This window comes from Streptopelia decaocto (assembly GCF_964273445.1).
Source record: "Streptopelia decaocto genome assembly, chromosome: 1".
Lineage (NCBI taxonomy): Eukaryota > Metazoa > Chordata > Aves > Columbiformes > Columbidae > Streptopelia > Streptopelia decaocto.
The window spans coordinates 86,349,131-86,364,575 of record NC_138663.1 but is presented as its reverse complement, the minus strand read 5'-3'; the positions used below and the strand labels follow the sequence as shown (position 1 = coordinate 86,364,575).

The 15,445-nt window shown below is 37.8% G+C and overlaps 1 protein-coding gene across 3 annotated transcripts in view; it reads right to left on the bottom strand.

The window, feature by feature from the left end:
- Nucleotides 1-15,445, bottom strand: part of WARS2 (tryptophanyl tRNA synthetase 2, mitochondrial) — a 43,066-nt gene that overhangs the window by 6,278 nt on the left and 21,343 nt on the right. For all 3 annotated transcript variants that reach the window (XM_082070249.1, XM_082070251.1, XM_082070250.1), the window contains exons 2-3: nucleotides 13,893-14,150; nucleotides 1,684-1,764 (exon numbers count right to left, since the gene is read on the bottom strand). In XM_082070249.1, the coding sequence (XP_081926375.1) occupies nucleotides 1,684-1,764; nucleotides 13,893-14,150 (339 nt within the window). The remainder of the gene's footprint in view (nucleotides 1-1,683; nucleotides 1,765-13,892; nucleotides 14,151-15,445) is intronic.

Sequence of the window (15,445 nt, the reverse complement as noted above, 5' to 3'; positions counted from 1 at the left end):
AGAAATCACCCTTTTGGTTAATGGTATCAAAGACTGTGATTTTAATTAATTAGCATCCTGACTAATTTGAGTAACTTATCATGTAAGTCTAGAGAAAAGTGTACCACATAAAATCTACTCCCTGTGAATACATGCATCCCATTTTATGTCCTATATTTAAGAATTTCCCTATACTGTTCTGACATTGTAGTGTGGAGAAAACAGGCTTGGGTTTTCTTTCTGTTTGTAACCTTACTGAAGATAATAATTACAAATGCAAAACCATCAGGCTAGGTCATTACACTGATTATTGATAATTCCTACTTTCTAAATAGCATTTTCAGCAGTAAATTTTTGAAATGCTTTATAATAAGCTATAAAAAAGCATTAATACCCGTGTTTCACAGAAAAGAGATCAAGACATAGTGGTCACACACAGTCACCAGGAGAGTCAGTGACAGCTAGGAGAACCCAGAACTACAGAGGCAAAGCCCAGTGTTCTCTCCAGGAACTCATGCTGCTCCCACTGTCCTGAAATCCTTTACCACTCTAGGTTATGGATCATTTAAACCAAGATAGTCAGACTACAGATACTATTTTAGCAATGGCATATCTACTTTTTGCTTTTAACAATAGTTAAACACACCAAAATCCTTATAATCTTATTTGAATAGTCTTAATGAAATAATTATCTTCAGATTTTTCTCACTCTCTTGTACAGATCCTGTCTTGTGTCTACATCTCTAAGTACCTAGGGTTCAGGGGACCTAAATTGCAAAGCCTAGCACCTGAAAAACCTATTTGTAGATTTGGAAAGTCAATCCAGTCAAAGTTGGATTTAAGAGCTTAACTTTAGAACCTCAGGTTTGAAAAGGTTGGCTTTAATCTATGCCATGCATTAACGCTGGTTGCTGTATTTAAGTTTTACTGTTTTTATTTAATTAAGAAGAAAAACAGGAAAAAAGAAAACATCTGGAGGCATTTAAGACTGCTCTGAACTCTGCAAGCCAAACTGCTCTTAAGATTTTTTTTTTTCCTTTTTGATACTTCTCTCTCCTGCCTTTTGGTTTTTCTGCTTACTAAATGCCAAAATACAATACAAGGAAATTAAATGCAAGAATACAGTTGATGCAGTCATGTTGATGCAGTACCAAGATTAAGAAGACGAATACTTGAAACTTGTAAAACCAAACATTTAAGTTGCATTAACTTTCTCGCTCAGTGCATTTTTAATATTTATCATCTCTATACTCTTCTTCCAATGTATGCTTCTCTTGCACCCTCTTCCATCAAATCTAGAGAACAGCCACTCTTCACAGTGGAAGAAGAAAGGCTATTTATGGAACTCCTTAATCAGTAAGACTCAAGGTTTCCACTATGATATCTTGTAGTTGTTTTGATTTTATTAAATAAGCATTGAAATAACTCCCAGCATTATAACAAAATCAGTTTAACAACATCAAACAACTCTCCTATTTAGTACAATTTCTGCAAGTCTCTGCCAAAATTACTATCCTGTAGCTTCCAGCAGAAAAACATTCACTGAAACAACAGACCTGGAAAGACATGTTTTCCTCCTTCCACCAAGGGACCAAAGAATTACTTAAACTTACAGGAAAGTGTTTCACAGATAACAAGTATTCCAAGGACAGCAGTTCTACTGAATTCCTTTCATCTCCTTTCTATTTATGAAACTGTCCATACCTTCCACTGGGGCAAGCGTAGCAGACGTGGCACATTAGTTAAGCACCCAAGAATCCATGCAAGTTCTGCATGCTCAGGAACCTGGAAACACAAGGTCAGAATGTATTTTAACCTTCTACATTTATGTGAATATTTTATCAAAATCAATACATATAAATAGTATCAGAAATAGATCAGAATAAACAGTATAGATCAGAAAACCATTTATCTTTGTCTATTATTTTTTCAGTAGAGTTAAGCGACAAGCTAATGGGAAGTTCTGGACACTACAGGTATTGAACACACTACACTCAAGCAGCACAGTAAGGTTCTTGATCCTATCCACTCATATTCTAAAAAAAGAAAGAAAATGCTTTAGCAATAACAGAGTTGAACACACACGTAAACTAACCAACTACTAGCCGCTGTGCCACAGCAGCCCCACACTTTTAGATAATATATTAATAGTTACAAAATCTTTTTGTTTTTCTTATTTCCAGTGCCAGTAAGCCACTTGAGCTTCAGTTCTTCTGCATCATGGTCCTGAATGCACAAATTTCCCTTAATTGCCCTCACCAGCCTCACCTGAGCCCTCCACCCATACCCTCCGCCCACAGTCCCAGGAGCCCCATTTAAGCTCATGCCAGATTGCCCTCAGTCCTTGCCTGCGCTGCATTATGCTGCAGTGTGTCTGGCACTATACTAACTGCAGGTCCTTCACAGAAGCCTGAACTAATGGCCAGGGAGCAAGAATAGCTGGGCTGCCCCACGAGGCTGTGGGTGCTGACAGCCACAAGCCAGGCAGGAACAGTCACCCCCATGACCAGGACAATGTCCTGCAGTATTTCATCAGGGCAGGGGTAGTGATGGTGACAGTCTGGTGATCATCAGACATAGTAATCAGTCACATCTGAGGTCAATCCCTGAAGCCCGGGGAGATTATTTGGGCAGCAAGGACAGGGCTGAGCACAGGTACACTGTGACATAGCTCAGATGAAGACTGTGGGCCTGTGCTTAAGTGAAGCTCCTGGGGTACTGGACTGACAGAAGGTACATGGCTGAGACTTGTCAGGGCTTTGGGTGCACCGACAGGTCTTAATGACCCTGACCTGTCTGCAAAACAGGGATAACAGCTGAAGTCAAACTACAGTGCAGCCTGAATTGTGGCTTTATTTGTCCCTCAGTTCTGCAATCCTATCAAATCTAACACTGATCTGCCGGTGAAAGAGAAGGATTAGGTTTCCACATACCTTTCACTACAATGGTGGTTTGAAAAGATGAGAGAGAAAAGAAGATCCCATTTAAGCTCATTCAACAAACCATTTAACGTTCTCAGGAGACTGCAGTGATAGCGGAATTTTAGTCGTTTCAGAAAGACAACAAAGTGATTGCCCCCCTCCTGCTAAGAGGAAAACTGCTACAGGCAGAGACAAGAAATGTGCTGTGCAACCACCTCCTTTGGATGAATCCCTGTTTAGCTTCTTTATATACACTCTTCAGCTTTTGCATTTCAAATACTCATTTTAGGATTAGTAAAAGAGGCAAACATTGCTCATGCAGATGCTGTTCTTCAATTTCTTTCCTGTCATTTTGTCTGTTGTTAGTTAGCTATATATACAATAATCATCAAAAGAAAAAGTTGATCTGTTTTCTGCTCCTTTGCTTACATGTTTGATTCACTTTTTTCAGCACTGGCAGGTTTGGATACTTAAGTGCATCCTAACTATCTCAAAGATATTCAAAGCTTCATGTTTGCCACATGATATAATAACCCAGATGGAAGGCAGTAAACTGTTTGTTAACAAGTAAGAATTAGTAGCATTGTTAATGGCAACTCCTTTGTTGTCACATTTTAAATGTAGTAATTTTCTAACTAACAGTCATTAGACTATTTAGGCTGTCAATGTTGTGTAGAGGTATCTAACCTCAAGACAACTGCTCAGCAGTTAGAGATATTAAATATTCCAGGTTGATTCTCTTTCCCTGCTTTCTGCCTTTCACACATTTTTTTTTTTTTTTTTTTTAATTTCCTTATGCTTGTTTGACCTCCAGTCTTCTGTGCACAAGTGCAGCAAGATGCACCAAATGTACCTTCTGCAAGATACAAAGAGTGAACCGAACATTATAGAAAATACTAAGCTCAAGACCCCTATTTCATTTAGAAGGAATCACCATCTGGTTCAAAGTGGTTTCTCATTCCTTTCTTCTAGTCACGGATAGAGAGGAGATGGTGCTCTGTTGCCCTTGTGTTGACAAGGACTCCCTTTAAAAGCTATTCAGTCATCGATCCAGCTCTGTCAGAGGTTGCTTCCACAGCCAAGACTGCACGTGTGTTTCATTGCGTCAGTGTCTTTGACATTACATCAGTTACCAAAGCACCAAGCGATCTAAACATAATTTGTTGAGTTGAATCCACAGTTCTGGGTCCTAGCAACTTATACTTACTTCTCATCCTCAAACACAGAGTCCTTTCCTGAGTAAGGCTAGAGTGCTAAATACTGTGAAGAAAAAGCCTCATAAAAAGGGGAGAAAATATTAAAAAGTGCACAGAAGGGTAGAGATTTCAGTTGGAAAGCATCTCAGTACTGGAGCCTAACGAGTTAACATTCATCACCCAAACTGCAGTAACTGACTGTGTGTTGGTCTGTGAATCAGGCTTAAACCACAAATCATTTGTCAGACCAAATCATGGTTTAAGCTACTGAGTTTTACTTGGCAAGAGGGGCAGGTAATTGCTGCATTTGGTCGGTCATTGTGCATCAGCTCAAACGTGATTACTCATTAAGCTACAGTACTCCATAACTTTGATTGGATAACTTTGGATACATAGAAACTGGAAGAAGTGAAGATGTATATGATACCAGTAAAATAAAGGCGCCATCTACTCTTCCTTTCTGGCACTGAGCAACATCAATGGATCACAATTAGGAGAAGCTATTCTCTCAACAAACTCAGTCAGCCACTTACCCTAAGTCCATTTAAAATTCTAAGCAAATGTCTTCTTTAAACAACCAAAACATCAGAACATACGAAATAATATTGTACTGGATCACAACAGAGGTAGCTGTAGCCTAGCACTCTGTTTCTGGGAGTAGCAACATGAGACGGCATTTAGGGCAAGCACATGAGCCTATTGCTTCCTACAGAATCTTCCCCACCCCTGCTTCTCCAGCATCCATAATTTTTGTACTATGGAATATTATCCCTGGCCCAGTCCTGTTAGTATCCATGTTCCCCATGAATGTGCCTAATCCCTTTCTGAACCTGCCGATCCTGCCCATTTCACAAGTACATGAAACAACAAGCTCCAGAGGTTCAAACCTGATGTGTAAAGAAGTACTTTTATTTATTCACTAAACTGATTAATAGTTTTAAATGCCACCTGTTTCTTGTATTGCACAATTTGATGAACAATTCCACATTCAGCTTATCCAGTGCTTTTCTGATTTTGTAAACTTTGATTGTATCTACACCTCAGCCTCCTCCTCTTTGAATTGAAGCATCCCAGACTTCTATAATAAATTTTTCCTTTTAAGGCAGCTACTCTATCCCCTGTAGCATTAATTCCCCTTCTTTCTATCATCTCTAATTCACTACTTCCTTCTTGAGATGTCAACAGTAAAGCTCTACCCAATATTCAAGATATGGGCACATTAAGGTTTTTTATAGTGACAAAACGTCACTTCTGTCTTGTTCTAAATACCCTTCCTGATGGTATGGCGATGATAACATATTGTTGCTTTTTTTGAAAATTACTTGGGCTGAGCCAATGATTTCAGAGAACTGCCAATGATGACTCCATTGCTGGACCAATGTTTTCTTCATGAGTGGTGTCACACATTTAGCTGTTATTGTTTTTTCTTTAATGTTTGTGTTTTTTTGCTTTGGTTTGTTTTTAACACATTAGGTATTTGTTTTGGTTTTTAAACATGACCTAAAGGACAGCTGTAGGTTTCTTGCCTTTTGCTTATTTATTTCTGACCCCTAGCTCCCTTTCCTGAAATAGAAAATTCATGCACTTTATTTGGCCTGCTTCTTCCAGCCACAATGCTAAACACCACTATAATGATATTTCTACTACTGTCCTCCACTAAAACATCCTGAACTGGGTCCTGTGCATCACTCAAAAGTAAATGTAGTATGGCATAATTTCTAACTGACTGTAAAACTAGGACACAATTTATTGCATCCAAAAATTTTATCTCTGTGGCCATCCTGATAAAGGCTATATGTAGACAGTTGTAGTGTAATACGATTGGTGTTTTGGTTTTGTTGTTGTTGTTTTGGTTTTTTTGTTTTGTTTTTAATTCATGCAAAATCTAACTACAACTCTAGCAAATAAGATTCTACAGAGTTCCAATCAAATAAGGTTAATCTGTGTATACATGAACTTAATTTTGTTTGTATTTAAAAAAAAAATCTGATAACAGAAGTACCCTCTGGAGCTACAACATACTTCAGGAATGCGTCACCTTCCCAAAGATAACAGATAATAATAAGCTTAGCTCTTCTTCAATGAAGACATCAGTTTCTCAGCAGTGCTCTGTCCCGCAGATACCCTAGTATAAAAATGCTACAAAATGCAGAAAAACAGAATTACATTTCCAAAAAATGAAACTTACAACCAGTGACAGTTCCTAAACTGTATGTCAAACCAGCTTCCAAGAATGTCACAATCCCTGGTAACTCTGAAAAACAGCTATCTAAACCATTAAATCCTTCATGTCAACTCCAGCTACTTTTGTATCCTGAAAGAATATAATTGCCTGTTTTCAATATAAATATTTTTTTCAGGAAATATTTCTTGCAGCTCAGCTGAAAATACTTGGAGTACTAACAGTCTTGTAAGTCCTCTATTTATTGTTTCCCTTACAAAGCCAACTATTTCCCACTTAGCAGTTTTCACAAAAAAAGCTTAACCAGATCCATACAGTGAATCCATTTTTAGACAGTGCAAATCATACCCTTTGCTTTTCTCAGTAAATACATCAAGTTTCTCTCTTTTTTTTTCCTGCTCTGTGCTCTCACACACTTTAGCACAGTTTTCTTTCCTAATCTGTTGCAAGTCTGTAAAAACCATCAACAATTCTCAAAGGTTCGAGATGGTCATCTCTCTGCTATTACTAGCGACACATTTCCTCCTTCAATTTCCATTGCATTAAGCATCCCCCACGATCTGGCTTACTAATCACTAATCAAAGAGTGATCTCCAGAGCAAGCTACTTATATTCCTTTCCTGTGGCCCAACAAGCCTGAGTCTGCATAGTCAGATTCCTTTTATTTTTTTTTTTAAGCACACTTATTTAACAGGGATGTCCACTACTAAATGATAATGAGCAGTTACATAGAAGGCTTTGTCCTCAATCCTGGCTATTCCCTACTGAGTTACTGCTGCTATTCCCTGGCCACAGCCACAGTTGATATATACATGGAAAACCAATAGGTACTTTTAGTTCAAATAATTCTAGATGACTTCTCATGCTGAGACATACAGCTGAGGAAGACAGTAAGCAATGAGATTCAAAAAAAATAACGGAGGGAAAGGCATGGACACTGTGAGCAGATCTGAAAGGAGGCCAATCAGTGACACTGAAACTCAGCTTTCTGAGGCTTATTATACAAAGTGTGTATTGGCAACTGAAGTGGCTTCCTGCAAAAAGAGACACAATGTTTCATTTTCAAGATGGATTTCCTCAAGTTGCAACCTATAGCCCCTCTCTGTAAGGCACCGCAAATCTGCTGCACGTCTGTTACGTGGAAACAGCTTCCCCTCAGCAGTGTAACCTCATGATGGGCTACATTTTAAATGGGTAATAAATTTCAAAGATTTGATTTTGACAGCACAAACACACAGGTGTGGGGAGGTAATTTGGATAGCTATGTACTAAGAGAAATCTGAGGAGAGGAAGAGAAAGTGTCCTAAATCTCAAAAGAAATGAAACCTTTTTAAAAAGTATTTTTGTCTTTCCTAGAAGCACCAGTTAGTGCTTCCAAAAAAATTAAGAGGCCTTTAAGAAACAAATGCTGCTCATGTTTGTTTTCCTTGAATAAGAGGTAAGATTTTTTTAATGCCTAAGGCTGTAAATAATATGTTCAAGATATATAGTAAAGCCTCTTTATACTACACAGCTAGAGAGAATAACAGGGCTATAAACAAGAGAAATCAGACTGCTCTTGAATCAAATGCACACAGTAACTGAAAGTCCAGTGAGATACTTTAATGAGCGAAAATTTGACATGGTATCCCAAATTCCTGTTCAAAGAAATAATTCAAGTGTAGGTGGATATGTTCACAGTTACAAAGGCAGCATCTGATTTGTAAAACATGTTAAGCAATGTGTTGAATTGGGGGGTGGTTATCTAACTATCATTGGTAAATCTATCAGTATTTACAGCTTTCACTATTACCTTTAAACAATTTAATAACTTATCCTCGTTTTGATAAAACTTATGGAAATAAGATCTGTTTCTCCTTTCCAAAGATCCTGACCAAGAATACCCCTGCTGGAATCAGGTTATACTGGTTATAAAGCCAGACAGAGCACAGTAATTTGTTCCAGGAACTCTCTTCCCTCCTTTTATTCATTATGAAATGAACTTATTTTCAGAAACATTTTCCTCGTCTAACACACAATACTGTTTGATTAATTAGCCTGGGGTATCCAGAAGACTGGTGGAGAGAGGAACATATAACAGCTACATAATAGTATGAAATAAACCAGGTAAATTAAGGAAGAAGGAAAGAAAAGAAAAAAGAAACCCTACTGAACTGTGACTTCTCTTCCCGCTGAGCTCTAGTTATGTCTAGTCCAGTCCTATGAGGGAGAAAACAGAGGGATGAGAGAAGCAGAATAATTTTCTACATTAAATAGTCACATAGTTCCTCCTACAACAGGAAGTTTTCAATGGACCATGCTAAATTAATGTACTTAAATGAATTTATAAGCTATGATGCAATGGAAGCTTTTAAGCTCCTCTGAAAATTGGACAAGAAGTAGTGTGAATCCATTCAAACTCTGCCCACAAAACAAAGCAGCTGGATATTTCTGGAAAATAATAGCAGTGAAACAGTTAGTGCGCACATTTAAATTGTTGTATTTTGGCTTTTGGAGTTAAGGCTAAGACAAATTGGCAAATTCCCACCTCCCAGAGTTACTGCTTCAATTTGCTTGCACACTGCAAGAATACTGCAGCTGATTATATTAAAAAAATAAATCACCCCATCCAGAAGGTTGAAAACTGCAATTTTCCGCCCTGAAACTGAATGTTACGTTGTCCAGAAACTCACAGAACTCCTCAGAGAAGTGTTAGTGCAGCATATTGCAGCATATCAACCACTGCTTGCTGAATCAACTCTGACGGAATTTTAGTTTCTCTTGGGACATTTACCATGTGTCTACTACGATAGGTGGGTGGACAGAAAGAACTGCCTGAGACCACATAAAAGCAACAGCCGTTTCTAAAATTGTTTTGACTGTGAAGCAGATGAGATACAAGATGGTTATGGGTAAGAACTGAAATGTGTATTGTACCCACTAGGAATCAGAGAAAATGGTTTATACCATATAAGCTTACCATGTGTGCAGATTGCTTACTGTCTTCCTTATTTCCCCCTCCCCTGTAGTCCTTTTTGTTTTTAATAAAACATTCAGGGTTTTATGAAAGACGACTGTTACAGCTTTTATCAGTTATGGTACAATTTAAGGAATACATTTGCTCTTTCTTCTAGTATTCTCAGGACATGTTTTATAAGTCATTATTCTGTTACTTTTCTTTTATGCCTAGTAGGCAAAGGCAGCCACTCGAAGCTTACATTGACATTATTTTCTCTTATAGCTGTGATCCAAATAAAAAGCATAATTTTGAAATATGCATATAGTTTTATTTTTATTCTTACAGAAATTGTCACTCTCCTATGACTTGTCTTCCTACTTAAGAAAATATAATTAATCAAGCTGCAATGAAAGAGCTGCTCTCACTGGGAGGCCATTCTAGTGTCCAATACATTCCACAATTGTGTTTTCATAGATATTCAGATTAAATGTGCTCATTTATAACCCTTCACAGACAATGCAATTCCAAATACTACTCTAAATATTAATAATCATCCTTCTTGCTTCTAAGTATTTTCAAGTTATCACCATTTGCTCTTCATAGCCACTACTTCCCTAAGCAAGAGTTCAAGTTTGTATATGGTAATGAAAGTGTGGGAGGTTATTTGGTGAGCTGCCACGTATGGAGACCAAATATATAGCCAGCCGTTAACTTTCTGTTTATATATATAATAAAAAAACTATAATTTACAAATGGTAGATTCTATGACGTATATAAATCTAATTTTCATCAAACTAGCACTTTCCATTTATAGGAAACTTTGCTGCATACCTGATACATTAGAACAGATGCCATAAGCAATACAATAAAAATCAGTCTATGCAAACTTCCTCTGACTTTTATTTCATTTTACTCACAAGGCAAGGACATCACTGAAATAAGTCCTGGGACTCCAAGACAGCTTCACCTGTATCCTTATCGCAGCAGCACCTTTTGAGTCTAGTGTAAATGTGACAGGTATCTCTTCTCACCACACTTCTTCCCAGCAGTCCACCTGTGATTATTCAGCCCTTTTTCTCTTGCTTGTATTGAAAGGATGATAAAATGTGGGAAAACTATGGAGGCAGGTATTTCAGATAGCTCTGGATTAGAGATACGATCTGCATAAACCCTGCTGTAAACAGTCTACTGACAGTGAAATCCTTACCAAATGCACATGCCTTTTGAGAAACAGGGTAATCAATATTTTTTCTCACATATGGCAAAAATATTCCAGAGAACCAATACAGGCAGCAACAGAAAGAACAGAAAAAGCCAAACAAATAAACAAACAAAGCCCTCTTCAGCAATTCTAGACCATTCTTGCCCAAGTTAACGCAGAGGAAGTAAGTGGACAAAGGAGCATTTACAATAGTGACTGTATGAGCAATTCCCTTAATGGGAGCTTACCATTACCAGCATACTTTTGCAGTGCAAGAATTTAATTATGCTATATACCACTACAGAATTAGAGTGTTACCAGTCGTCCGCTGTAGCTGGTTTTGGTGATTAAAACAAAAAGTTAGTATTTTTTAATAATTTCATTGCATGTTTAAAAAAAACGAGAAGTGCCAATTAGAAGTAACTGCAGTAGCACTTTTGTGATCTATAGATTTGGGAATTTTCAAGACAGAACTGAAAACACAGCACTAATTGTACCATGTTAATCTACTGAGAAGTCTCTCAATTATTAGTTTGATCTGGTATTGAAAAGAGAAAGCTACTTTGCCCATAACCAAATACCTAAACCAGTTTTCTATTTGGAGCTGGATTTTCACTGCTTTCCAGATGACCTCTGGAAGTACAACCTATTTCAGTATGCAATTGGTTTTGGTCACTTTGCTTTACACTTCAGCCAAATGTTTATAAGCAAATTTGTGGCCTTTTAGACCACACTTGGAGACTGCTACAGTGGCTGAAAAGGACAGACCAGCTCCTTTTTTGAAAACTGAGCAATTACCAATCCAAAATCAAGCAACAGACTTTTTTGATTAGCAGTAGCTGCAATCATCTTATACCTTTGTTTTTAGAAACAATCACCTCAATATTATGACATTCCATTGCATACTATTTCATTACCATACTAAACCAATAATCACATTAGCAAGGTTCCTGTCTCCTTTCCTTGCATCAAGAGTTGCACACAGATACTCCTTTTAATTGCTTCCAGAGGAATGCCTGGTCCATTGTGCATTTCTGGGTATACCTGACCACTACATGCAGCTTGAATAGACTTATTTTTGGGACGTCAACAAGCCACTTCAGCCTGAACCATTACTGAAACAGTCTGCATTCACAAACAACTGTAATAGTCCTTCTTCTGCTTGCAGTGTGACAATGAGCTTACAAAAGTATGCTAGAATCAGCCACTTCTGAAAGTTGTATTGATATATGTCTACTAAGTATTACTAAGAATATGATTCAAGACAGCAGACACTGGCCACAGAAGGCAAACAGTTAATGGCTTAGGTTGAATAAGAAGAAAAAACACTAGATCTGGACAGTTAAAAACACTCATAAAATTAGGATAAAAGGTAGTCTATTTAACAGAGGCCAGCCTAGCCACCATAACATAAACCAAAATCATCTTTGGTGGAAACTTTTGTTTGATAAAGCTGAACATTCTTCAAGTGTAGCAATCCAAAGTTTTAATTGCTTGCTGACTGTATTGGTTCTGTAGAATCATCACTTACAGCCCTCCATTTCTTGAGGCTGATACTTTCTCTTTGGAGACTCAAAGACTCAATCTCAACACTGTTATATTGTGAAAGATACAATGTGCTTTCAGATTCTTACTGATAATCTGATGGCTTCCAGGGAAGTCTGTGTGTTGCCTTTAGCAAGACCTGGAACAACAATAGTTTAGCTTTTAGACTCATAAGAACCTAAGAAAAGCAACACTGGAACAGCTCAAATATCCATATCCATCAGAAAAGAGCTTAAGTACAGAAAAGCACAAATACTATCCCAAATGTGGTTGCAGCACTTCTTGCAGAAGTGGCACCCTCAGGTATGTAATAGTCCTCAACATTTTTTTCAGATTAATTTGTAAAGTCCTTTTCTGAATTCATACATTTTTTTAGCATGTGCTGTGTCCTGTGTCAAGGAGCTCTGTAGCCCAATTGTAGACTTCATGAAATGCAGCATTCTTTTGCTTGTGCTGAATCTACCAGATGCTAACTTATTTTGGTACCTGTTGTTCACATTCTTTAGTGGATAAAACAGTTGTTCCCTATCTATTTTCTCCATTTCACTTGCAGTTTTATAAATCTTTACTTTATTCCTCTCTAACCGTAACCTGCAAATTATCTCTCTTCTAGGCTGAAGAGTATTTTCTGCGCATCTAGTTATAACACAGAGTCAATTACTAATTGAACAGTTCAGTTGCTTGAAAACAAGAGTAAACAAAACTCCAGACTGGTTTTTACTGCGTTACTGCCTTGTAACTTACCTTGAGATTATTCCAGTTAATGTCAGCGTCAATGTGAATGAAGCTAAGTCAGAGTAGAGCCAAATTAAAACCCAAGCTGCTAACTTACTTAAAAGGATAAACAGATTTGAAAAAGGATAAATTAACTTAAACATATCTGTGCTATAATTCTGAGTATAATTCTGACTGTTTTTTTTAATACAGAGGAAAAGTGAAGCAGGAAGTGTATCTGTCTTCATCATATCAATATACACCAGGGATATGGAGCTATGACTGTCATTCGCAGTTTGACAACCACAGGAAACTCTGCCTGTAAAGAACCGTGTTCAAAGGAGGAATGTAATACCATGATTTCCTCTCACACTGATAAAATTCAGACCTTGTGCACATGAACTTTGCAGTTCCGTTGCAAGTTGGACATCAGTTTAAAGATGTCTTCACAAGAGCAGAAGCTATTACACTTCTGCCACTGTGGGAAACTGCAGAAGTTTGTCAGTTTAGAGAGAACTACAGAAAGTTAATCAAGCAAGAAACTAAGCTGTGTCCCAGGAAAACGCAGCATGCGATAGACTACGCAGACAGATGCCAAGTAGAAAGGTGACGTGGTCAGAAGATGCTAATATTTTACATAAGAATTATCAGATCAGGTGGAAAAAGGTACATATGAAAAGGAGCTTATAGCAGAGAAGGGAAAAAAAATTAAAAGAAAATGGCACTCCCTGGTGATTACGATGGAGCTGACACAAAACTTACCATGCCAATCACCTATTGGAGATATTGTTCAGCTGGCCAATTAAGTGGTAAGTGCTGATATGAAACCATAGAGACATGTTTTACTTGCCTTTATGGTAACACAGGCTGTGCTTATGCCTTTATGAGTTAACCTTTTGTGACTAAAGTGACACTTACTGAGCTAAATTAACACTCTCCTAACAGGTCTTTTTGGTATATTACTCATAACCTGCACAAGCTTCTAGCTCTGTTTTGGAAATATAAAATGTACTTATCCCTAAATGAACTTCTCAATCATGATTTCAGCCACTTCAAAACAGCAGGAAGCGGTAAGTTTGAAATCCAACATTGCTAACATTTTCTAGGACCACCGACACAAAGATGATAAAAGAGTTCAGTAATGCTATGCCCATTCATTAGCATGTCTGGAAAGCCATTTCATGAGAAACAGATCTAACGTAACAGGAGCACTAACCAGTGACTGTCGGAACAGGAAACACTTCTTTGGGTCAATACCACAGGCAAGGATGGCAGCAGTGGTGTCCAGTATGTTCTGGCGCAGGACAGCTGGCTCTTTGGGCATGGTGAGAGAGTGCATATCCATAATGCTATACAGCACAGAGCTGCACTCTTCCTGCAGATTCACCCAGTTCTGAATGGCTCCGAGGTAGTTACCCAGATGAGGTGTCCCAGTCGGCTGAATACCAGAGAAAATTCGATCCACGACCACATTCTGTCACAAAGCATTGGTAAAATTAACACATGCATTTTTTGACAGATTCTTTTACATTTTAAAGTCATTAATAAAGCCTCACTTACACCTGTCTCTTGTCTTCTCCTGCTAATATATTAATGTATACATGACCTCAGGATTGACTAAAAATAACTACAGTAAGTCAGTCAAAATACTCAATCTTCCTGCAGAGAGACTGACAACTACCATAATTCTAAGCTGTAAGACTGCATATGCAAACAAACATAGCTGTAAACAAGAACACTGAAAACTAGATCTTAGAAACCAAGTGGTAGATTCTTTCATCCTTTTTGTGCTGAAGCTGTATGTCTCTCTTTAGCATATTATCCACTCTGATACAGAAACTTAGGATCACAGCACAGAGGAATTAAAACATTTTTGTTGTAAACATATGCGATGTCCCAGTAGATTGCCATCTTAACTCCCATGAACATTGAAGTCTTATTTTTCTAGCTGGAAAGAACATTTTGAGCTGTTCTTGAAAGAAACCTAGTCCTTGACCCAAAGGTCAAAGAATTATGAAAGAGATTATCGAAGTTCTGAAAGTACCCATCTTGGCAGCAGTAGAGTTTCTGAAAGGGCTCTACAAAGAAGTCCTGTTATAGTTCAAGATCACACCTGGAATACTGTGGATGCATCAGTACCAGTAAAATGTCAAAATCTTAACAGAGTTCACAGAGAAGCAGCAAAAAATGAGTAAGAAGCTGAGGTTTTGAGCAAAGATTAAAAAGCTTAAAGTGTGTATAGCTTGGCTAAGTGACAGTTACCATCTTGGAAAATTTGTTTTCTTGCATCCCAGCCCTCCATCTGACCATTTTCTCACTGCCCCAAGCTGTCAGCATATGATCAATTACCTCCCCGACCTTTCCAAAGAATTCCAACATATTCAGAAAGTAACTCAGCAATGTTTTATGTGAAAACGCTTGTTATGTGCCAAGTTGTAATAGCATGCAAGACTGCTCAACTTATAAATGAGGGTCCCACCAACCTCAGCAGGGAATCCCAGTCACAAAGCTGCACAATACAAACCTTCAGACTCTGTTGTGCAGCAGGAACATCAACTTCATTATGCCTCTGGCTGCATGACATTTTTTTTCCTGCTAAATTTTATAAGCAACATCTATAACAAAGTAGAGAGAATTTATTTACTGACATAGTTCATCTCCAGTTCTGCGAATCTCTTAAAAATGTATGGCAGAGAAAAAAAAAAAAAGCCATACAATCATGAAACCACAGAAAATTGCACCAAAAGTCTAGGCCAAGAACCATGATTT